General features: G+C 42.3%; 1 protein-coding gene across 1 annotated transcript in view; it reads left to right on the forward strand.

Moving 5' to 3' along the window:
• The first annotated feature begins 251 nt into the window (after positions 1-251).
• The window catches only part of LOC150080841 (uncharacterized), an 852,072-nt gene continuing 826,075 nt past the window's right edge, over positions 252-26,248 (forward strand). Inside the window, exon 1 of the mRNA XM_090381010.1 lies at positions 252-354. Coding sequence (XP_090237136.1) covers positions 274-354 — 81 coding nt within the window. The 5' untranslated portion in view covers positions 252-273. The remainder of the gene's footprint in view (positions 355-26,248) is intronic.

A 26,248-nucleotide genomic window follows, 5' to 3' on the forward strand; every position in this document is an offset into this window, starting at 1 on the left:
TTTTCTTTCTTAGAAATCGGATAAGAACTACACCCACTACAAGAGTTCACGCGGAGGAATACTGAGGATTAGTGTTGCACATTTTCAACAGGCATAACGGAGATGAGAAGTTGCTGAAGTGCCGGGAGACCGGTAAGAGTGAATGTGCGTGTCTAACTGGATGCAACTTGCAAAGATAAATAAATGATAATGTGGAAAGTTTGCCGCTGCAGTTGATACTAAATATTTAAAATAATTATTACACTTTTCGAATTTAATCTTCACGTTTAAGTCATGAAATATTCTGAGATTTGGAAATTCTGTTTTTTAATAGGCTTCTGCTTCTTAGTAACTCTAAGGATTTGCAACGCAGCGGTAAGTTGTCTTAAATTTTATTTAAAAATACTTTAATACTGCCGTGAATTTTTGAAATCAAGGTGTATTTTAAATAGGTATATCCTTGTGCAACTGTTATCATTTTTAAATTTTCTATATTTCATCAAGCATCCTGTACCTGTTCGCAAGGCGCGTGCAGTTCTGAGCAGCGCTTTCCCTATTTTTCCAAATTTCTCTTCAACTGTTGAAGCTTAGTTCACTATAGGAAAAAAGGATAACCGATACATTTCGTTATCTGTTGCAAGGATCAATTTACCTTGCATTTATAAAGTATACATTACTTTTCGGATTCTTTTTTTTTTTCTTATCTCAGAGCAACTTTGTAAAGACAGTATAAACTGAATTTCCCCGAAGCAAATCTTCGCTGAGATGTTTAGTGAGTATCATTCGTAACAGATGAATATTCATTTGGGATTGGGAAGTTTAATAAAATTTCTAGAACGAATAATCCACCTGTTATCAGTAGGAAACTTCAAAAAATTTGGCAAGATGATATCAAGAACAACAGCAGGAATAGATTGGTAACAAAATTAAAAAAACACAATCACCCAAGCTATTACGGAAGTATGATATTCCGAAATGATAATTCCAAAGATATTAGCAACATTTCATTACCTGAGGCGCTCGAAAAGTGTGAGATGGAGTGAACTGGTTGTGTTGTTTATTCTAGTCGCCGTCCAATAAAGTTATGCCATGAGGCTACAGTGCATTTCATCTCTAAATTGTGTGTATTCTGTGGTCGGTTTTATGTTTTTTCTGATGAAAAATCTGAATTTTCTATTTCTGTCACAGTGTTTAAAAAGCGCATAAAGTTCGCCCCTTCACGAATGGAAGTATTTTTTGAATGTCGAACATTAATAGTGTAAATTGCAGTTTTCATTTAACAGCGGTTCTCAAACTGTGCGTCGCGACGCCCTGAGGAGGCGGCCTAATTCGCCAGGGGCGTCGCGGACGATGTAATAGTTTGTATGATTTCCGTGGCAAATATTAAAAATATATTAAGAATGGTTTTTTTTTTTTTTTTTTTTTTACTAATTAGATATCTGATACTTTTAATATATATTATTAATGTAAATAATCATAGTAAATATTTTGGGTATTTTTGACGAAGAGAACGCATCGTGTTCTTTTTTTCGTCGTTACCTTTATATGAATTTTGGTATTTAACAAACGAATACTCGGAATGTATTAATAAAGCTTTGCGAATACTAGTGCCATTTGCAAGTTCTTACCTTTGTGAAGTTGGATTTTCGGCATTGGCAGTCATACAGATCAAAATTACATGTTGAAAAAGAAATGTGTCGCCATTTCGAAAATGACATCTAGGTTTGATGAATTATGCAATAAAAAGCAAGCGCAAACATCACATTAATGTTTTTTAAGAATAAAATAATATCTGAATTATTATTTCATGTATTAATTATTGTAATAAAAATAAGAAATTGCATAATTATGGCTGTTTTACTTGAAGGGAGGCGCCGGGAAAATTTTTCTGAGCCCACGCCGGGAGGCGTGGGCTCAGAAAGTTTGAGAACCGCTCGTCTATAAGAATCGTTATGCTGTCTGTCTGTCTAATCATGCCTTAAAAATACCTACGCCATCCATTTTGATATCTGCAAAGATGGAATTGTATGAAGCAAACTTTTTCCCTCTGTGTGCATGCTGCGGAGATGGGGAAGGGACAAATAAAATTGACCAGAAATGCGATAATATAAGTCGTTCTAATTTGCATTAGAAAACTTATATGACAAACCTGTTGTAATATTTTGGTTTATACCTTTTGGATTATGATATGTTCTAATTTTTAATGCAAATTGTTTACCATTGCAGTGCCTATCGGTAAAGCATTTGCGCTTTAGTTGCGCCTCAAGAAGAATACTAACAAATGGAATAACATTTGTAAAACGTTTACATTATTAAATCTTATTCAGTGTAAAAAAAAATTCACGAACACGTATTGTGCGTGAACTCCAAATAACGAATAATTAAATGGTGCTGATAAAAGAATATAGTAATGCATTTCTAAATAAATATACCCCCCCCCCTCTCTCACTCACTCACTCACACACACACCTCCATTTGCCGTTCTCATTTAGGGTAGATGGAAATATTCTTTTTGCTGCACGTGCATCCCTCTGGCTAATAATGGCATAAACAGATTTGCATTATACACTCTGTTGCGCTTATTCTTTATTTCATATGCTGCTGTGAAAGCTAGACACCCATAATACCATTATTCTAACAATATAATTCTGATATTACTTCATCTAACCAAAACTTTCAATGTATTTTTTGTTTAATGCTATTTTTATGTACAGATACACAAAAATAAATATAATTTGAAATCCCTCTTGTTTTTATTTTTAATTAATTAATTATATATATATATTTTCATTCTGACGAAATGCAGTTGCTATATAATTGTGAATTATTTAATTACTCAGTACTTTGCTATGCTTAAAATAGTAAATAATATTGCTATAAAGTAATATTATTTACTCCTATACTGTACAACACACCGACATTGCGCAAGCAATAATGCAAATATGCAATCTCGCATAGTTTGTGCAGCTGATAGCAGTCACCCTGCTCGAGCATGGAGACTTGTCCCTTCACTGGTATTTCCATGAGCTTGCAGCAGCACAGGCATGGGCATGATCGAGTTAGGTCGCAAGAACATTTGTAACTCAGTACAAGGAATGCTTTGTTAAACGCTTCGCATTTGTTATTCCTTCTCATGGAAGAATGAAATGCAGAATTATGCGATTATAGTACCTTTATGAATATAAAGTAAAGTAAAATGCAGCCATTATCAACCCACTGCAGGATGGAAAAAATTCATGATCAGGGAAATGGACCATAATCTGCCACTATGGTCCAGTGCGGGTTGGCAGATCGATCGTATTTAGCAGTCAGGGGATCCCGGTCTACTCAAAGAGTGTGCTACTGCACTCCCACTCCTGATCACTCGGTTACGGAGGTCTTATATATAGCAGTTTTTTATATTATGAGAGCTGAAAAACCAGGAACATTCACCGGGGGTGGGGGGTGGAAATCATACTCTCTTCGCTCAGATCGGCTAACTACAGCCTGATTGAAGAGGAGGAGGAGGACTTTAGAAATTCCTCCAGTGAGCGACAGGAATTGAAACCCAGAGGCTCACATCTGGTTAGTATGGGCTTGGCACACCCAGGTTCCTGAGCTGGATATCATCATTCTTCTCTTTCTTTTTTTGTGTGATTCCTCTCTACTTCTGACTCTTGTTCTCTCTCTCTCTCTCCCCCCAGGGTAAAAAAAAAAGTTTGGTTGGTGCAGCAAAAGCCTCGGGCTTCCTTGCACCATATGGCTAATAATAATAATAACAACAATAATAACCCAGACATCTCCAAACGAGTCGCAGATGGCGATATGTCGCGCCGAATAAGCCGTCACAAAAGAGTACTATACTTACACTGAAACGTCCACGCGTTTACAGTGGTATCGTCACCGTCCTCCCCACACCTGGTAGAAAAGGTCCGTGTTCGAATCCCGTCGATGACTCGAGGAATTTTAATGGGCTGAGTTAGTCGGTCTCAGGCGTTGATAGCAAGGTTGTTCCCCCAGAAACTAGGGGTTTTCGTCCAGCAAAACAGACAAATCAACCATAACACGAAATAACACACACAGCATGGCAGATGAATTTAATTTCCTAAAAATAATAGGTTTTTTTTTGTTTTTTAAACACTGAAAGGACAGAATTCATGGGATACCTGGTTCTTGGTTCCTGGTTCAATGCAACACTGTCACCCCACTCGCAAGTGGACGAACCCACTGCTTGGCAGGTATATATAGATACACTGCATGCACGTAGACGGTAATTCAATGTCAATATGGATAAACGCCATGAGTTAACCACTTTGAAAGAGGGATGATAGTTGGTGCCCAACGCATGGGTCACTCTACCTCGGAGGTGGTACACAAATTGCACTATGCCTGTTCAACAGTATCAAGAGTGTATCCGGAATACACCATTTCCGGAATTACACCTCAGCGCTGTGGGTGGAGAAAGGTTGTGGATGAACGTGGCCGTCGACGTCTGTCTCGCATTGTTTCAGCCAACCGGAGAGTTACAGTGGCAGAAATCGCCACCAACTTCAACGAGGGAGCTGCCAAAAACGTCTCCACCAAGAACATCTGGCGTTCATTAGCCGCAGTAGGTTATGGGAGCCACCGACCTACCAGAGTCCCGTTTCTAACACCACGACACAGGATTCTACGCCTCAACTGGGCAAAAGAACATCGGCACTGGATCTTGGATGATTGGAGACGGGTCTCCTAGTCCAATGTTTCCAGTTATTTCGAGCGGATGGGAGGGTGCTTATCTGGCGGACACTGCACGAAGCTATGCACCCGTCATGTCGACAAGGAACTGTTCAAGCAGGTGGACAGTCGGTAATGGTCTCTTCAGAGATGCGTCCAGATGTACCTCTGGTACGTCTGGACGCATCTCTGAACGGTCCAGGTTATGTGTCCATCCTTGCAGACCATCTGCATCCCTTCATGGTCATCGTACACCCATAGGGCAATGAACTCTTTTAGCAGGACAGTGTGCCTCCCCACAGAGCCGTGGTGACTAGAACATGGTTCGAAGAGCATTCCGCAGATTTTACCACCATGGAATGGCCTGTCCGTTCAGCGGACATGAAACCTGTGGAGCAACTTTGGGATGCTGTGGGAAGATCCGTTCGAGCTTTGGATCCTCCAGCTAGGAGTGCGACTGTATTATGGACAGCGGTGCAGAAAGCATGGATGGAAATACCTGTGGAACGCTTTTGTGAACTATTGGACTCAATGACTCGCCGTGTGATTGCCCTTATCCAGGCGAAAGGTGGGCCTATCCGTTACTAGGTAGGTATCCCATGATTTCTGTCCACTCAGTGTATGTTTGTATATTTATTATTATATTATATTTATATATACAGTGTGTGTGTGTGTGTGTGTGTGTGTGTGTGTGTGTGTGTATGTATATATATATATATATATATATATATATATATATATATTTGTAAATGCAAATTTACAGCTGCCGTCCATTATGTATATTTATTTATAGAATTCTTCAAATATGTTAGTTGTAAGCTGTGCCTTCACATATAGCAGTTCACTATTAATTTCCCTGGTGTTGAAGAAATTGAAACAATTTTAAGGGAAAACGTGCCGAAGGCTCGAAATGCGATGAAGTCTTGCATGCAATGGGGGCTACTGATTGAGTTCGGTTGGTGTCTTTTTCTCTGAAGTCTACTGCGTTGATGTTAGGGGTATCCAGTTTCCTTGCCAGTAGTTTTTTGAGCGTAGGATCATAGTTAACTTCCAAGTTTTAACTCCGAGTGCTGTGTAAAGTATAATTGTAGAAATAGTGAAAGTATTGCTTGCTGCTTTGTATAGCCAGAAAAGGATCCAGTATTCGAGGCTGATGAATTTGAAATATGACTGTTCTCTTGATGTCCAGATGATGGAAGTATACAGAGCAACAGTATAAATGCATTTTTTGCACGTACTGAATGACCAGTTTTATTGTAGAAACTCATTAATTCTTGTCGGATATTCCAAAGAGCAGTGCGAGTTTTCCTTCGAGACTCCCTGAAGTGATATATGAAAGTATGATTTCATCTCAAATAATTCAATGAACACGGTGATTCTTGATCTTCTCAGTTCTGTCCCGATTATTATTATTTATTAGAATCAGTTTATTTCCCAAGAAACCTTGGGTCACCCAGGGACGGCTCTGTGCCAGAAGGGTGTGAATATTTACAGACTAAGGTGCGAGGAACACAATGTACAATAAACAAGAGTACATGCGTGCTCGACCCGAAACTTTTACAGGATAAAATATACAGTAATATACAAAATATATGATTGCATGAAGACAAAAAGACTTTGTCATATACAAATAGGCAAGTTAAAAAAAAAAAAAAAAAAAAAAACAGTCTGTCATGTCCAGGAGCAGGTGAGTATTATAAGTTCATTATCTGGTAGCAGTTATTGAGGATTTCCTTCCTGTAGGGCTTGTCTTCACAGAACCTATCAGGGTGGATCCTAAATTTATTGAAGATCCGAAGACAATTGGCTGGAAACATGTTCCTCAGGGAATTGATGTTTGACAGCGTAAGACGTAGAGGGAGACAGGAGTCGGGGTGCTCCCCTCTTGCCCTCCTAGGGCCAGAGATTAATGTGGATACCCATGGAGCATCAATTCGCCTCGTTATAAGCCGTGCAAGCGTGAGGACATTTTTTGTCATGATGATATGTCTCCAGGGAGTGGTGCCCAGATTTGCTTGTAGGATAGATCTGGAGATAGTTAGGGGGGTGACCTACCACCTTGTTCATCCATCTAGGCGACCAGTACTCTAAACTGAGATACTTCTGAAGGTATGAGGCAGGGGCAGATGACCAAATTTATAGTTAGTTAGTTATTTGGTTTTTAGGAGCATTGGCAACTAAGGCCATATTGCTCCGGGATATGCATGGTCATTCCTTGACCTTTCCGCATCCTCCGTATTTAGTGGTGACGGGCTCGAACCCCGGTCTAATCAAGAAGCGTGTGCTACGCACTGCTGCTCCTTCCCACCTGGCTACGGAGGCGCCTCCCGTGTATAGATATCTGTATTTACTCTAACGCTCAGTCCGTATAGGAGTTCCACACGGGGGAGTCCTGTTTGGACTCTTCTTTACTGTTCTACAGGGGTAAAACAGCAAAGAAGAGTACAGGCAATGCATAAATCATCGCTGTAGGGGTAGCAATGATGTATGCATTTTCGCAGATGATATTAATGACCATCCAACTGTCGTTGACCAATAATGCATTGTGTGATCAGATAAACTTTAAGCTTCTGGAGTTATATACTTAGATAAATTTTTCTTGGCGCTAAATTCGCAAAGGCGATTGTAATGATGATGTCTTCCTTGAAACACCGAAACTAAATGGCATACGTCAATCGTCAAGTATCGTAATACTTGAGTAACATTCGACACCAAGCTCACGTTTATATCTTATAAACACGCCTGTAAAAAGAATGAACTCTTTACCGTGGACAACCAAACGGCCCCTTGCATATGAAACAAACGACAACAACCACAAATATTTTCGAACATCAATGTATTCATCCATTTTGTATGGTGTAGAATTCTGGGCGTCAGCCACCTTCACCCACATTAAAAGAATCTATGCTATGGAATTTTTGCTCCATCTCCCTCAGCTATTAAGAACTACACAGCTGAAAGAACAAGTTCATCTATTGTCAGACATTATTGCCTGGAAACGACTGATTAAATGAGTGAAGATTGTCATATCTGCGCGGTAGCACAGTGGTATTGTCACAGTCCTCCCACACCAGGTGGCGCAGGTTTGAATCGTGTCGATGACGCGAGGAACTTTAATGGGCTTTTTTCACTCCGTGGCTGAGTTAGTCGGTTTCAGGCGTAGATAGCAAGAGTTTTCGTCCAGCGAAACAGACAAATCGGCCATAGAACACACGCAGTTAACAGGCATAAGAGACACAGCACGGCAGATGTATTTAATTATTCGGGTGGCCTAAAAAAATGATAGTTTGGTTTTTTTTGTTATGTTTGTCTATTTTTGTTACTTCGTAGTATGCTCGCATAATGAACGTATTTATTTCGATGCTACTTCATGCGTTGGCTTTTTCTTCCTTCCTGTGTAGTCACTTGCACAGGAAGTACTTCCAGTTGGTTGGGCTAGGTGGTCTTGCCGTTCAGTTGTGGTAGTCGTACAGGAGTCGTATCACTTCATCCAGTATCGTCGCCCGAAGACTCCCTGTCACCTAAGGCCTGAACGCGAGTGACTTTACCCTGCTTCACACTCGATGCAGTATATTCAGTATTTCTAATTGTCATCTTTATCCAGCTATGGAGGTGGTCCTCTTTGGCTTTTGCACCCAGTGGTAGGTATTGTGCGCGACACCAGGGGCGCTTATTTGAACCCTGGGTAGGTCCGATGAAGCGAGTTTCGCAATTTTTCTTTTTTTATTCCGGCTTTTTTGGGGGGGCCGGATTCGAACTCTGTGCCGTGATATTAGCTGTCTGGGGTTGCAAGCACTGGACTTTTATTATTAATTTTATCTCGTTAATCTTCTAATTTGTTTTTATCATCCTAGATATGTATTAGTACAAGTTACGATGGGTGGTTGTTATATCCACTTGTGCTGTTGGTTGAGGAACTCTGTCACTAACCTACAGGTGTTTATGATAGCAGTCTTTCATCTGCAACAGTATCAAAAGCTTTCCTTATATCCATATACACTGATGAGCCGAAACATTATGACCACCTACCTATTATGATGTTGCTCCTCCACATGCAGCCAAAACAGCTCGTACCCGGCGAGGCATGGACCCTACAAGATTTCTAAATGTGTCTTGTGGTATCTAGTACCAACACGTAACCAGCAGATCCTTTAACTCCTGTAAGGTCCATGGTTGAGACGCCGCAGATCGGAGTTTCTGTTCCAACACAAACCACAGATGCTCGATGGGATTGATGTCTGTGGAATTTGGAAGCCAGGGCAATACCTGGAAGTCTTCCTCATGTTCCGCGAACCAGTCTCGAACAATCCGGACGGTGTGGCATGGCACATTATCCTGCTGAAAGACGGCACCGTCAGAGGGGAAGACTTGCCTGGTCAGCAATAATGTTTAGGTATGAGGTATATTAAGGGTCTAACGACTCCTGGGATTTCTCCCATCTCCGCGAATGTTCTATGTATTGGTGACAGTCCCTTGTTAAAACCACACATTTAGAAGTGTGTGGGTCATGTGTAACGTTATATGTTGTGCCCATTGCTTATCCGGCTTATTGGCCGCCAGGCCCACACCTCGCCACGTGGAGGGTAGCCGGGTGTTACCAGTGAGATAATTGTACTCTGGCAGGTTCTGCCACTTACTTTCCTGGGATTTTAGTGGCAAGGGCATAAAATAAAATTGGAACGAGTGCGGTTGATTTTAGATCAGCTACATCAATGGCTGTGGTTCTCTTTAGATCAATGGCTGTGGTTCTCTTCATCGTGGGAAGATCCACATCTGTCTCCATTGGGTTATTCTTGCGTTCGCTAGGTATTAGATATTATTACTAGTGAGCAGGTTTCTGAGAGAGGTTCTCCCTGAGTCCTCTCCACACGTGTTCTGTCTCATTTTTTTAAAAATCTGTTTCTTCTGTTGATGGCTATCAGTGTTTTACGCCTAGCAAATAGTTTTTGTGCATATTCCTGTAGTGAGTCCAGTAGACGTGATTCTTGGGGAGGTAGTGTATCGCAGTCTTCACCTGATCACTGCAATACACTATGGGTTCTCATAATGTGTGCAATTGCACATTTATCTTGTGTGAGACGTGGTTTTGGAGCATTATCGCCCTAGTTGCTGAGGCGCCATATTTTCAAACAACCAACCAACCAACCAACCAGCAATCGTACATAATGTTCTCCCAGCACTCAAACTCCCCACAGGCGCAGCTCGGATCCTCCTAAATTCCCAGCGCTGTCAGCTTGGCTTTAAAGTCCCCGTTAGGTAAAGTGTATTTGGGGTTAAATGGCACCGGGGGGGGGTTCCCCCATCTCCGCGTAGTTTACTTTGTGTGGTGATGGAGTTCGCTGTAAAGGCCAGACATTTATGGACCTTGAAATGTGTGGTGTCGTGTACCGTTGTTCTTCTGGCCATTTAGCCGCCAAGCCCCTGCTGAGGCCCGACGTTGCCCCACTTTCGCCCCGTGGAGGCAGACCAGGTACCTAGTAGTTTCCATTTTCTCCGGCAGGTCCTGCCACCTATTTTCCTGAGATTTCAGTGACAAGGACCTTAAAAAATAAATAAATAAATGAATAAAAAAGAAATAAATAAAATAATTTTTGCGCGTTGTAGGTTGATCACATACATGTTTTCCCGTTTGAAGGGATTGCGTTTGAGAATTTAATGGCCGAGGAGCGGGCGAAATAATTTAGAGAAGCTAGAATTTTGGTGTGGGTCTTGCGCTGGTGTACAGATAGAGAGGGGAGGAGACTGAAGGCTGGGGGAAGAATAGTTAAGAAGGACTGGGGTCAATAGAGTAGATGATCCCAGCATGCGTCAGTGGGGCACGTCCATGTCCCACCAGAGAGAAAGATGTGGCGGTGGCACGGCAAGGGACGCACAGGTCGCAGTTTGGCCTGGCAGCTACATGTCTGTTTGAGTCAGGTCCTCTTTTGGGTCTGAGTTTGTCCAATCTGGGTGTAGGTTTCTGTCTGTGGTTGTCACTTGGCAGCAGGACAGGTTCCTTAGGTATGTAGTTGTGGGTATTTAATCCAGTCTGTGGTTGCTTATGTCTCTGTCTGGAGTCATGGTCATTAGTTGTTGGATCCTGGGTCCATTTGTTGCGAGTTTGTCGAGTCCGGGTGTAGGTTTCTGTCTGTGGTTGTCACTTGGCAGCAGGACAGGTTCCTTAGGTATGTAGTTGTGGGTATTTAATCCAGTCTGTGGTTGCTTATGTCTCTGTCTGGAGTCATGGTCATTAGTTGTTGGATCCTGGGTCCATTTGTTGCGAGTTTGTCGAGTCCGGGTGTAGGATCCTGTCCGTAGTTGTCACTTAGCTTCAGGACAGGTCCATTAGTCAGGTCTGTGGTTATGGGTGTTTGGTCCAATTCGTGGTTACTTAAGTATTTTTGGGTTGAAGCCTTTATTTGCTGGGTCCTGGTGTTTTTCCCGTCCATGATTTCTGTGTATAGCAGAGTTACTACGGAAATTGTCCATTTCTATGGGTGAGTTAACAGGTTCCATTTGTTGTTTCTTCCTGGTACGCAGTCCCTTTGTGGATTGTCTTGACGTTGACTGTCCGTGCACCTTATATGGTTGTTTGCAAAGTCATATATTGTCGGCCTGGAATCGCTATTGTGGCTGTGCGGCTGAAAGAGTATGCCATCTGTCAAAAAGATCTTGTGCAAACTTTGCACAAGTTCTTTCCTCCTGTAAGCGTTCCTCTTGATTCTTTGGTACATAATGTATTTCCGTAATTAGTCGGCATCGGAGGTCTTCATAAAGCTTGCAGTGGTGCATTAAATGCTCCCACGTTTCCACTAAGCTACAATGACAAAGGGGAATGTTGCTCAGTCCAAAGGTCATCAGTTTGAATCTGATGGCACCATGGCCAGTTAGGAGCTACGTGGCCAGCAATCCTGAGGAGAGCCAGCTTGGATATTTCGGGTGTACGGCCGAGACAGTTGGGAGAAATTTTCGCGTTATTTGCCCTTTTGTTGAATTTTGCACAGCGTTTTCCAGGTTTGCTGGACATGTACAGTTAATCTTCTTTTCTCTATTTCCGGGTCGCTGGTTACATTTAGTGTGAAATTTAGGTATCCGGTATACCTCTGGAAAGGCTGTAGAGGAGTGCACTGCATATCACTTCCAGGTCCAAGGGGAGGGCACCGGTGAGCACCTGGAGTGCGTGTGTACTCACTGTGTTGCAAGCTTGTGAGATAGTCAGTAAGATCTACCTTTGTATGGTTTCTAGTTTTTTTTTTATTAGTTGTGGTGGTTGCTTTCTTGTACCATACCCCCCGAGACATAGAGGATGACTGGCAGGAAGACAGTTTTGCAAAAAAGTGCAAGGATTTTCTTCTTTATGCCCCAGTCCTTTTGGGTGATTCTTGCAAATAATGACGAGTTATTTCTGGTTTTGTTTCTGAGATAGTTAAGGTGGGAAGTGAAGGATAGGTTTCTATCAAGGACAACTCCGAGAAATTTCATTTCTGTGGTCAGCTTGACGGTGGTTCCCTGTATTCTATTTGGGTGGGGGGGGGGTCTCCTGGTGTCCAGGTTCCCCGAAGTAGGATCGAGCCTGTCTTAGTGGATATCTTCAGTTTATTTTCGTCAGCCCATTGTTGTAGGATGGCGAGCGCCCGGTTTGCGGTGTTTTCCTGCTGTGCCCTGGAGTTTTCCGCCAGCGTCAGGACAACGTCGTCCGCATACGCCTTGGCGGCTGGGAACCTTAACCTCAGCATTTCTGAGGTTAAGGTTGAGGAATCCGCCCAGAACCACATTCTAGAATACAGGGCTTAGGACGGAGCCCTGTGGGCATCCTCTGTAGATGCGTCCGGTTATTGTACAATAAGGAGCTGTGACTTTTACTGATCTGTCGCACAGGTAAGTGCTGATGCAATTATATAGATTACTTAGGAGTTTGGCCTTGCGGAGCCTGCTGAGGACGCTTGGTCATCAGAGGGTGTCAACCGCCCCTTTAGGGTAAGGTGTGTTTAGTGTCAGACGGCACCAGGGATTTCCCCCATCTCTGCATAGTTTTTTTTTTTTTTTTTTTTTTGTGGGTGTACCATATTTATGGCTAACGGTTCGCTTACCTCCTTTGCTACCTCCCATAACATAATTGGATAGATCCCATCTGCTCTAGGCGCCTTTTTTATGTTTAGTTTCAAGCAATTTCAATTTCCTTTCAGATATCACAAAGTTATTGAGCTCCATCCTTAGAGTTTGATAAACACCTGGAATCCCTCCCCTAAACTATTACTCTTTTGTGAATGTAGATGCAAAATACCTATTCAGTTTGTCAGCAACTTGAGCAGTCGTCAATAATTAAATCATTGATAGGATTCAGTCTCTTCCTTTTATTCTTAATACAAACGAAGATGTTTTTGCTACTATTCTTTGCATTATTTTTCTGAGACTTCTGGTAATCTGCCTCAGATTGTTGTTGTTGTTGTTTGGTTTTTAGGAGCATTAGCAACTAAGGCCATATTGCTCCAGGATATGCGGTGGTCATTCCTTAACCTTTCCGCATCCTCCGTATTTGGTGGTGACGGGCTCGAACCCCGGTCTAATCAAGAAGCGTGTGCTACGCACTGCTGCTCCTTCCCACCTGGCTACGGAGGCGCCTACCTCAGATTTAATATGCTTCTTAACTAAGAGCATAGTCCCACCTCTCTCCTTCCTGTATACATTGTACTCCCCATATTCAAATGAGCATTGCTTATTTCTGAATGACACAATGTCTGCATTTCATGACTTAATCAGTATTTCAAATTCATCAAATTTATTTACGATGCTCCTAGCATTAGTGTACATCCAAGTATACATTCACCTGTTCTTACTCTTAGTTATTCTTATACAGTTCATGTATTTTTTGGTTCCGTGACAACCCACAGAATAGCTTGAAATACCCGACACTATGCTTTCCAGGCTGTTGTACGTTTCAATAGAAGCAGTGAAAGAATCATTTTATTTCTGTACGCGGCTCTAGTTAATTTGTTAGTCTGTGTATTCTACCTCCCCCCCACCAAGCAAGTTCTTAGGTATTGCAAATAGGCATCAGGTGAGCTCATAGAGTTTTGTCAACGATATACAGGAACTTTGCCAGCAGGGACAAGGTGACAATTGTCCCGTGTACAAGGCAATGGTTAGGCCACATCTTGAGTACTGCGCACCGGTTTAGAGACATCATTTTAGGAAGGGTGTAGAATGGTTTCGAAAGGGTCCAGAGATGAGTAACGAGATTAGTCGGGGCACGAAGGATATTCTTTCCAAAACGTTCTGGGGTTCTGTTCATTCTGCGTGTAGAGTTGAGCATCTGTGTAGGGAGCTACTGAAGTCTTTACAAAGGTTGAGTAACGATAATGTCAGCTTACGGCGTCTTTACTCTTTTTCTGGCCATAGGAGTTTTTAATTGTTGGAATGCCTTCCACCTACCGTTGTGGTTATGGATTCGAATACATTTTAAGAAGGGTTGGACAAATTATTAGAATGAGTGGACAAAAGTTTTATTTATATTTTGGCTGATGCTGTAAAGATTGCTTCCTTGCATCATTTGGCCACTACTAATGCTAATACTATCTGGATAGACATTTGGGACTTTGCGTGCTTGGTATTACTGAGCGACTCACTGTCAGACAGATCCGTTTCAAACTACCCATATGTGTGTGTGTGTGTGTGTGTCAGAATAATGTGCACATGCACTCATTCTCTTTTGTATCGGTAACTTCATGTATATGTACACGGTTTGTTTAATTTAGAAAATATGTTGACACAATCAACAAAAGTCGACATAACTTTTGGTATAGTCGAATTTGCACACTTACTCTGTAAATCGAACAGAATAATGTTTACATCTAGTAACCACTACATATGCTAATTTGTATCGGTTACTCGATCTAGTAGTAAATGACATAGCTCTTCGGATTCCCCCCAAAACACGGAAAGTGGGTGAAAGTTATTGTTCACGTTCATGCCGGCTGTGTGCCTATGTCGGGTTATGTGAAATATGGGGAAGGCACCCCGAGAACTAGCTGCCAATTTGAGAGGAGTCCTGTCTTACCAACTGCTCAGTCCTATATTGTTCTGTAAGAAGACATTTAAAAGGGCAAACTCAAGATTAAGACTGTCCGTGTTGTTGTTATGGTAGGGTTTTAGACGCATCAGCCACTTAGACCGTATTCACGGTATATATCATGTCTGTGAATGGCATGTGTTCTGTAGTGTTTGCTGGAAGGAAAACCCGACTTTCTTGGAGGGAAAAATAAAAACATGCAACCCTCTTTTGAGAACGACTAACTCAGTCACTTTGTGAAAAAGACCGTCAGTGTGTGCAGCCATTAATCAGCTGGGCTCCTCCACTTGGTTGCAGTGAAGGAATCCAGTTAATACTTTCACGAAACTTTATATCATTTGACAATTACGAAAGTTGTTCTCACGAACAGAATGAGCAAAGCTCTCAGCGAATAGTTGAGGATATACCAGACATTGGTGGAGTTGATTTGTCTTCTAACAATAATTTTAGATTTAAATTAAATTTAAGACATACTTGCACCACGAAATAAATACAGCATAATAATTACTGCTGTTAATAAGGTTATAGGTAAGGCAATATGCCATTCTGCTCCTATAACGTTCCTATTAACGTAATCACTCCTATAAAAAAAAAACCAACTTGTTTTGATTGTTTGTTTTAGGGGATGCTAAATGGTGGTACTTCATTTCGATCTATTGTAAAGCCAAGTATGGAACAGCATGAAGGCACTTTAATTTGGAATGAGCGGCTGACTTCTAGATTTCTGCTGTATAAGTAATAAAGGGGTGGAGAAACCTAAGTATCTGTTTTCTTCTGACAGCGAAATTAGAACATAATGTAGGTGATACATCATTCTCCATCACAGCTCGAACGTGGTTAAGTGGGGTGTTTTCAAATGAAAGTGAATGTGGAGTTAAAGGTCAACAATGGCTCCCAGATCCTTATGCTGTTTTCAAACAGGGATTAAATACGATGGGATTCTCTCGATGTTCGTGTAACTAAGTTCGCTTAGCTAAATTTAACGTAATTTAGGCAACGTAGTCTGCCAGCTGAATAAATGACTTATGTTGTTGTTGGGTTTTTTTAGGAGCATCGGCGACAGAGGCCATCTTGCTCGTGTATATTATCTGTAAATTGCGTGTGTTCTGAGGTCGATTTTTCTGTTTGCTGGACGAAAAACCCGAGTTTCCGGGAGAAAAAAGCATGCTACTCTCCGTGATACCGAGTAACTCAGCCACGTTGTGAAAAAACCCATAAAAATTCCGCGCATCATCGACGGGATTCGAACTCGGGAAATGACTGTGTGCGTAAGTGTATGCATTAAGTAATACGTCAGTTAAAGCAATGAGGCGTTGCTATTGTCTGTAATTGTGCTTTTCGTCTGTTTTCTCGATAAGAACTCCAGAAATAAATGATGCAACCTTCGCCCGAGACCGACTTCGGCTACGGCGTGGATAAAATGCTCTTAATGCCCTTAAAATGCCACTGTCGCTATTCGGTTGGCTGAAACAATGCGAGACATACGTCGACGGCCACGTTCATCCACAACCTTTCTCCGCCCACAGGGCTGTCCACGATGAGGTGTTATTCCGGAAATAGCGTATTCCGGATACACTCTTGATACACTGTCGAACTGGGATAGTGCAATTTCTGTACCACCTCCGAGATAGTGACCCATGCGTTGGGCACCCACTATCATCCCTCTTTCAAAGTCTGTTAACTCACGACTTTTATCCATAGTGACAGCAGATTACCGTCTACGTGTATGCAGGGCACCTATATAGCTGCCAAGCGGTGGGTTCGTCCATTAGCGAGAGCGGTGACAGCGTCGCGTTGGCCAGGAACCAGGTATCCCATGAATTCTGTTCTTTCAGTATACATTGGTAGTAATACCGAATATAATTTTCTCATACTTTATAATTAAATAAATATTGTTTAAGAAAAATAAAAATGTGACCTTTAAAACTCCTGCTCTAAACTTCCAGCAGTTTTCATTGAATTTTGTATCTACCTACGACTCTACCTCACTAATTTTTAAAAATTGCTTCTCGTTACTAATACTGCTCTCTTTCTCTCTCTCTCTCTCTCTCTCTGTGGTAGCAGTAATGGCAAATGATGCAAGAAAGCAAGCTTATATAGCATCAGCCGAAAAGGGGAAAAAACAGTTTGTCCACCGTACTCTCCAAGAATGTGTCAAATCGAATTTACTGAACTCATCCACTTCCACAACAACAACAGATGGAAGCCTGTTCCAGTAATTAACCACCCGCTGGCTGAAGGCAAACTTCCGCACATCTATCCTGCAACCATCTTCCTCAACCTGAATTTATGCTCCCTCATCTCTGTAGTCTCAGAAAGTGGAAGAATACCATTAACATTCAGCTTACTCAATCCATTCAAGGCTTTAAACACCTTAAACAGATCACTCCACGGGTGCCTGGTCTCGCGATGCTGCAATTTGCAGAACTGAAGCCTTTCTAACTTACCTTTCTTTTTTCTAAGGCTTCTTTTTTTTTTTTTTTTCAAAAAGAAGCCTTTCTTTTTGCTCCCTTCACCACTCTGGTTGACCTTTTCTGCACCCGTTCCAGCAGATCTACATCCTTCTTAGAGTGAGGCCTCGAGACAGTACTCAGTTTTCAGCCTGACCATGGCCTTGTATAAAGGGATAATCATCTCCTTATCTCTGCTAGCAACGTTTCTGTATATCATTGACAAAACCCTATGAGCTGTCAAGCAGTGCTCAGAGAATTTCATGTTTGACTGCACAATTACCTTCAGGAGTTTTTTCATTCTCCACTTCCCTGAGTGTAGTACCACACAGCTGATAAGTTACTGTGGGGTTACTGCTACTCATGTGCATTTTTCAATGTTAAACGTCAACTGCCATATATCAGCCCAATTTTCCTAGATCTTGTGGCAGTAGCTCATCCTAATGACTGTTGTTAACCACCCTGCCAACCTTTGTATCATTTGAAAACTTAGACATTAAGCTTTATATCTTCATCAGTAACATTGATAAATATTGAAAGCAACAATGAACCCAGCACTTGACCATGGGGAAGTCCACTAATAACATTAATCCACGAAGAGCAGTGCCCATTGATAAACACTGTCTTATTCCCCTTAACCATCCCTTTATTCATAGCAGAAACTTGCCCTTATTGCCAGATTGCTCTAGTTTGTACAGGAGTCCTATGTGCAGCAGTATCAAAGCCTTTCCTGAAATCTAAGTATATGATGTCAAAATTAATTTTTCATCTAGTTCCTTGATCACTACATCATAGTTACCTGTCAGATTGGTTAGAGAAGACCGCCCCCTTGGCAACTCCATGCTGTGATTGCAGTATAATTGCATGCCTGTCCAAATCAACTTTCATTTCTTCTTTAACAAGTGATTCCATTATTTTCCGTGGAACAGACGTTAAGGTTTGTAATTACTCACATCGCTTTTCGATCCCCCTCTTTATGAATTGGGAATATATTCGCACTTCTCTTGAATCCAAGAATGCTCTGATAATTATCCCGCACGGGTTTGCTTACCTGTCTGCTTTGCTGTCTCCCTTAATATAATTGGATGGATTCCATCCGCCCCCAGGTGCCTTTATGTCCATCCTCAATTTCTCCTCCACTTTCCTTTCAGTTCGCAAACTCATTTAGTGCTCCTCCTTAATTTTATAAATTTGTGGCATCGCTTTCCCTAAAGAATTCCTCTTTTGTGAATGTAACTGCAAAATATCTATTCAATTGATCCGCATCCTGAGCAGGGTCATCAACAGTTAACACCTAGAGATCAAGTGGCCCAATGTGATTCAAACCCTTCCTTCTATGTTAATATAAGCATAGAAGTCTTTGCTGTTTTTCTTTGCAGAGACTTCCTATAATTTGCCTTGGCTTGCCTAACCTCCTTTGAGAGTTGATTACAGACTAATTTATATATATCATAGGCTTCTGTATCACCTGTTTACACTGGTGAACACGTAAAATGTTACGAAAACGGAAATGCCCAATCTTGATTTATTACATGCTGCTGAAAACGAAAATCACATTAAAATTTTTCGATTGGCTCTTGCTTTCGAATTACAGTACAATTGGGATCTCATATTAGCGAGTTACTCTACATTATGAAGTACGGCTTTTGGCAAAACGCATGCAACACCGCAGTTTCAGTATCACCACGGTCTTATCATCGGCAACTGTTGCCTTGCTCTGCATCACATAAGTTGTCACCTTAACCTGAAATGCACCTTCAATTCTGTTGCAGTATTCCTCGAATACGGCTGGGTACTGGGTGATTTGTTCTCAGTTAAAGGTTGTTCTCTGTGAGATCCCTACTTTTTGCGCAGAATTTGTCGTGTAAGATTAATATGCCCTTAAGCTTACACGATCTGAGAAGTGACGTTAGCTTCAAGAAAGCATCTCTTAACTCGAGCCATAAAAAAGGCCTACTTCTTGTATTTTGGGTGTAAAGTAGGCGAAACAAACTGGGCTCCACACGTGCTGCACTACCTGGTCATCATTACTCAACTCGTGGGTGAATCGAAAGGGACGTCTTATGCCTTTCGCTGTGCCCACGATATGGAGAGAACCAACAAATCATGTCACAGACTGCCACTTCTGCGTGGTGCTTCCTATTAGAAAAGGGATGAATATGTAGCAAAGGTGGAGAGTGACGTACCCAAATATACCATCTGCAATTCGTTCCGTGCCTCACGGGGAAGTACTTCATATTCTTGAACCATCCGACTGTTTTTCTGTACATTCTCATGAAGATGAAGACACTGATGAATATCAACTTGATATACAAAGTACAGCAGCCTGTCCACGTCAACGGACAACCATTTCGTCCAAACCTTTATCCTTCTGATCGCATAAGATCACAAAGTGAGCTTAATGACCTCATCAGGGATCTCGAATTGCCGAAGAATAAGGCAGAGCTTTTGACCTCGAAGCTACAACAGTGGAATCTTCTAGATCATTTTGTGAAAGTGACAACATTTCGTACTCGAAATAAAGACTATGATAAATTATATAAAACAGAAGGTGAACTTACTGTTTGTGAGGTTGTTGATGGTCTAATGGCAGCAATGAACATCAGGCACGTTTCCGAAGAACGGCGACTATTTATAGATGCTTCTAAGGCTCTGTTATTACACATTGCAAATATACTTCCTTCAATACCTCTTGCGTATAAAAAAGTAAAGTGCAGCCATTATCAACCCACTGCAGGATGGAAGCTTCAACAATTAATGTTGAGGGAAATGGACCATAATCTGCCACGCTGGTCCAGTGCGGGTTGGCAGATCGACCGTATTCAGCAGTCAGGGGCTTGAACCCCGGTCTACTCAAAGAGCGTGTGCTACTGCACTCCCGCTCCTGCCCACTCGGCTACGGAGCTTGCGTATACTGTCCACCAAAAAGAAACATACTCAAACATGGAAAACATCCTCTTAGATGTACACTATCAGAAGTATGAGTGGCAGATATGTGGTGATTTAAAGGTAATCGCCATTTTATTAGACTACAAAAGGATTACACCAAGTATTGTTTTCTCTGCGAGTGAGATAGTCGTGCTAAGAATATACACTACTAGAAGAGAAGTTTGCCTCAACGAAAATCATTAACACCTGGAAGAACGTAGCATTTGAACCTCTGGTAGATCCAAATAAAGTTTTGTTTCCACCACTCCACATCAAACTGGAGCTCATTAAAAATTTCGTGAAGGCTTTGAAAGGGAACTGTCCTGGATTCGCATACTTGCAAGAAAAAATCACAAGACTTAGTACATAGAAGATTAAGGCAGGCGATTTCATTGGTCCACAAATAAGGCAACTTTTCAAACATGAACGGTTCGAATGTGCCCTTAATGATAGCGAGAAATCAGCGCGGAAAGCCTTTCGAAATCTTTTGACTGGTTCTCTAGGAAATGTTAAAGCCGGCAACTACAGGCAAGGCTCGTGGAAGATCTCATCACTTCTTACGAAAAACTGGGATGAAACGTGTCATTGAAGATGTATTTCTTGCACTCATATCTGGATTTCTTCCCGCCAAACTGTCGTGCCGTCAGTGGCGGCACTTCATTTGCTTTTGTATCTTTGTTCCATCGCTGCGATGTCCTGATGGAAGCACTCACCATGTTCGTTGCTAACGGTACCACAGTTTTGCTTGCCGTCAGTGCCAAACTGTCAAAACTTAAGGACCAGTCAGGTTTTCACCTGTAGCTTCTCATAGGAGTGGCCTGGATATGAGAAAAACATACCAAAGGAACCTCGTGAGGTACAGAAATGAAGGAAACAACACCGACACAACGAAAACAAAACGGTACGGAGGGACTTTATTCAAAAATGGCAACATAGCACTAGCTGCCGTGATACAGATGCATCACTGCCAAAGATGGAACAAAGGGAAGAGGTGGTCTTCAGTAGGAGATATGGCCACCCCTAATATCGATGCAGGCTTTGCACTGTCTGTCCATACTTAGAACAATGTTGTTGATAAGTTCTTGTGGTAACATCGTCCATTCCTCTGTGAGCGCCATCTTCAGCTGATGAACATTTTTTTTTCTGGTGGACGTGCCGCTAGGTGTCTCCTCAGAGCGTCCCATATGTGTTCGATGGGATTTCGATCAGAGAAAACGGGCAGGCCAATCCATACGAACAATGTCCTCATTTTCCAAGAGCATATCAACAGCTGCAGTGCGATGAGGTGTGGCGTTATCATCCATAAACACGAACTCTGGGACAATGGCACCTGGAAACAGACACACATGGGGGAGGATTACCTCAGTACAGTAGCGTGCACCGGTTACAGTACCGCCTTCCAGTATCTGGAGTTGTGTACGTCCATCCAAGATAACTCCTTTCCAGACGAGAACACCCTCGACCCTTATATCGATCCCTTTCGGTGATGTTTGCGGGGTGATACCGTGTGCCAACCTCTCGCCAGATTAGCTGACGTCCAGAATCGCTGCTGAGACTGAACCTGCTCTCTTCAGTAAATAGTACTTTATCCATTGCGCTGCTGTCCAGTCCTTGTGTTTGATGCACCACTATAAACGGTGTCTCCGATGGGCAGGTGTTAAAGGGACACAGCATACTGGCCGTCGGGCAAACAGGCCACTTTTGCGGAGTCGCCTGGCCACAGTAAAACGCGATATTCTGCGTCCTGTGCAGCTGCTTTGCAATGGATCCCGCTGTCTGGTGTCGGTCCCTCTTGGCCTATGGGAGTATATAGCGGTCATCAGTGGGCGTTGTTTTTCGTGGACGACCACCACTGGTCTTCGAACAGCTGTACCTGTCGTACTGAAAGCTGTGGTCGGTCTTAAGAACGACAGGTACAGAATGCTATGGGCGATGAGATACCGAATTCTGCAGCCGCACTTCAAGATTCCCAATTATTCGACTCCGGATAAAGTCAACCAGATGTTGTCTACTGGCCATTTCGTTGTCTGTAGCACTGTATGAAACCAATCGAACATCTATAACAATTGTGCTCACCATTCGGTAATTTGCACTTAACTACTGCTTTTATCTGTTTATGTGAGCCCTCTCATCACGATTCAAATGTTTGCATGTGTACTGGCTTTCTACTGAACGGCCACAGTTATGCAAATCGCCACAGGCTGTATCGTTTGATTTTGCGGTTGTAACCTTTAGAAATAGTGTTGGTCCTTAAGTTTTGCACACCAGTGTAGTAGTAGTGGCATGTGATGCAAGAAAGCAAGCTTATGTTCTTCTTCCAGTCACATAGTTCCCTGAGGAGCTGTTGTGGCCACCAACGAATTCCTTCAACTGCATCGATCATGTGCTGTATGAGCGGCATCGCAAAATGTCACGCCCAAAAGTTCACTGATCACATCCTTCTACCTAGTTGCAGTCTTCCTTTAACAGCAGTTTTTGGAGTTTGTTTTGTTATGGTCTCTGTGGCATCAGATAATGTGGTGGTATGCCATTGCCTACCACATGGCCGATTTTGAAAGGGGCCGGCTTTAATCATCATCATGTCTCCTACGTGATCCTCTTGAAGAGGAAAGGTGACTACAGCAGAGCCCCACTTAGTGAAGAAGGCTGATTACAACTGGTTTTCGCCTGGTTTCAAGAGGTCGTCTATGTATATAAACGGATATATATTATTCATTAGATTCGCACAAGTAGTTATATCTTCAGTCAATGAATTTATTCACAAGATGACACTATTATCCCTCTTCTTCGATGTCTAATTAATGTCCAATATTTCCAATTAATTATGTCGAATATATTTTAAAATAATTTTCTCCCAAACCATAAAGCACGCAACGTTTTCTTACCATAAACATATTTTCATGCTGATTCGCACAGTCTTAACTCCCAATGAATGCATTTCTTACATTTGATAGTATGAAGCAGAGTTGTAAAGCTCAATATGTTCTACGTTGATATCAGTATTTGTAAAATTATAAGTTTACCTCAATATATTACGTAGAACACTTCCATATGATACTCTCCAGAAATTAAAACGAAAAACTTACATTACAATAAAAATAATTAACAATCAATTGAACACTATTTAGAATCAGTTGAACGCAATTAAAAATTAATTAAAAGATTTAACGAAAAAATTGCAAAACGAAAGTGAGGAAGGGGAAATCGTTTTGCAATTTTTTCGTTAAATTCTTTTAATTAATTTTTAATTGCATTAAATTGATTGTTAATTAATTTTACTGTAATGGTAAGTTTTCGATTTTTTCGTTTTAATTGCTGGAGATTATCATACGGAAGTTAAAGTGTATTCGTGTCTAGCGGCACCAGAGGTTCCCCCAACTCCGCGTTGCTTTCATGTAGGCGTAACAGTTCACTGTAAAGGCCAGAGATTTAAAAGTGTATGGATTTTGTAAGTGTAGTGTTGTGTATTGTTGTTCTTCTGGCCATTTAGCCGCTAGACCCCTGTTGGGGCCCAACGTTGTCCACACTTAGCCTCGTGGAGGAAGACCAGGTACCCAGTAGTTGATATTTTACTCTGACAGGCCCTGCCACCTAGTTTCCCGAGATTTCAGTGGCCAGGGCCTTAAAAAAAAAAAAAAAATTTAAATAAAAAAATAAAATAATCGCTGAAAAAGGTTTAAGCCGAAAGAGTTTTGCGTACGCGGTTTGAATTTGGACATATTTTAATTTTTAGCATTGTGTGGGACATGCGCTGGTGTATAGACAGAGTAGGGGAGGGAGGCTAAAGACTGGGGGGAAAAGCCAGAAGTATGGGGACAATAGAGTAGGTGTCCCCAAAAGCAGTGGGGCAGGCCCCTGCCCCACCAGAGGTAGAGCAGCGGGGAGTGGCAGGGGGGAAAAACAGGAAACCGTCTCCCCCTGCCTGGGGATTGGGAAATAAAGGTGAATAGGACTAGGGAGTCCTATTCAGACCGCCATATGGCGTAATGCAAGTAGTTCCTGCATTTATGTCCAGTCCGGGTTTTTTGTCACTTGGTTTGTTTTTGTGTACTCAACTTCATCGGGTAGTTCCAGTGGCTGTGTCTAACCAGGTTCCTTGTCACTTTGCTATTTTCTTTTGTAGGGTCCTGTTGGGTCCTTTGATCCGTTTGTGGCTTCACTTTGGTCGGGGTTGTCTTCTTCCACGCTCATTTTGATTTCCTCTTTCTCTTTGCAGTCCTGTGGGGTGGTCGATTTTTTTCGAGTATGTAATTTACTTTCATTCATTGTGGATGGCAATTTCCGTTCTTCTTCGGTCGAAGACTTCTCGTGCAAATTGGCTGAAAGCGGCGTAGTCGTCTTCTGTGTCCAAGAGATGGTGTTCTTTGTTTTTTGGTATGTACTGTATTTTAGTTATTAGCACGCTTCTGTGTTCCTCATAGCACTCACAGTTGTGCATTATATGATGCCATGTTTCAGGCTCACCACAAGTACAAGTTAGCTCCTCTGTTATACCCAGCATGTTCAATTTTGCCTTGAATGGGCCATGGCCCGTTAGTAAGTACATTGCATTTAACCCCGGGTTAAACCACGGGGGGGGAGGGCTTTTGGATACGTCTTGGCAACCAGTGGTATGAATCTCTTTGTCACTTCGCCTTTATCTGATGCTGCCCAACTGTCCCGCCACAGCTGTAGCAGGTGAGCCATGATTCTATGCTTTTCTGCTTTGCGGTTGTTGTCTGGTTCTAGGGTGAGTCCATGGATTGTAGTGGGCGTTCCCTTAGACAGGTGGTACATGAGCCCGCAGCGAGTCACCTCCAGGTCCAGTGGGAGGACTCCTGTCAAGACCTGGAGGGCGTGCGTGCTCACTATTCTTCATGCACGAGAGATGATGAGCATAATGCTACGCTGGATTGTGTCCAGGTGTTTTTTATTTACTACTGTTCCTGCTTTTTTGTACCATATCGGGGATCCATAGGTAATGGCTGGGATGAAAATTGCTTTGTAGTACAGGGACAGGGTTTTTCTGTTTAATCCCCAGTCCCTGCGTTGATACTCTTGCTATTAATGCTGAGTAATTCCTTAGTTTTTCTTTCAGGTGGATGATATGAGGGATGAAGGATAAATTGCTGTCGATTGTAATTCCTAAGTATCGTATTTGTTTTGCAAGTTTGATGGTTGCTCCTACTATCTTAATTTGCGGTGGTCTGTGGATGTCAAGCACTCCTTTCAGTAGAACAGAGTTCGTCTTCGTGGGTGAGATCTTCAACATGTGTAGCTTTGCCCAATTCTGTAACACCTGTATTGCCTGGTTTGCATGAGTCTCCAGGCCCCATCTGGAGTCCGCCTCCACCATCAGGACCAAATCGTCAGCAAAGGCCTGGCAGCTCACTTCGCCCAAGTCCTGAGCCAGGAAGTCATCAAAGACAATGTTCCACATGAGCGGCCCCAGGACCGAGCCCTGGGGGCACCCCTCTGCGGGCCCATCGAGCCACTTTTCGAAAAGGTGTTACCACCTCAATTCTACGGTCAGTTAGGTAATCCTTTATACACTCGTAGAGGTTTGTTGGGAGCGCTGCCTCCCGGAGCCGGCCGAGGACGCTCGGCCACCACAGGGTGTCGAACGCCCCGGCGAAGTCCACTGCGATGACTAGGAAGTACTTCCTGTCGCATTGGGTTGCTTTGAATATAAGGTTTTGGACTGCTTCTATGGTTGATAATCCCGGTTTGAATCCATATTGTTTTGGTGATTCTAGGTTTGCAGCTTTGTAGTGGTTCATAATTCTTTTATGCAACAGCCTTTCGTATAGTTTACTCAGGATAGTCAGTAAAGCTATCGGTCGGTAGGAATCCGGTTGTTCCGGTGGCTTGTTAGGGTTCTTCAGGATGAGTTTCAGATTTGTGGTTTTCCAGGAGGTCGGAAATTTCCCCGCTTGCGGAAGTGTTCTACGTTATTATATTGAGGTAAACGGCTCTTATTATTTTACAAATACTTACATTTTAAAATATTCCTTCCTGTATTTCAACCGCTGCATAATCTTCTGTATTCTTTCAACGCGATAACCGTTAAACTGTTACTTTAATCTTAGAGCCTAAATATTTACCACACAGATATAACATATGTCTCTAATGAATCCTCTGTACCTTTTCTTCTGTGTGGTAAGATGTA

Source organism: Mastigoproctus giganteus, chromosome 9 (genome assembly GCF_048544385.1).
Source record: "Mastigoproctus giganteus isolate SK-2022 chromosome 9, ASM4854438v1, whole genome shotgun sequence".
NCBI classification, from domain to species: domain Eukaryota; kingdom Metazoa; phylum Arthropoda; class Arachnida; order Uropygi; family Thelyphonidae; genus Mastigoproctus; species Mastigoproctus giganteus.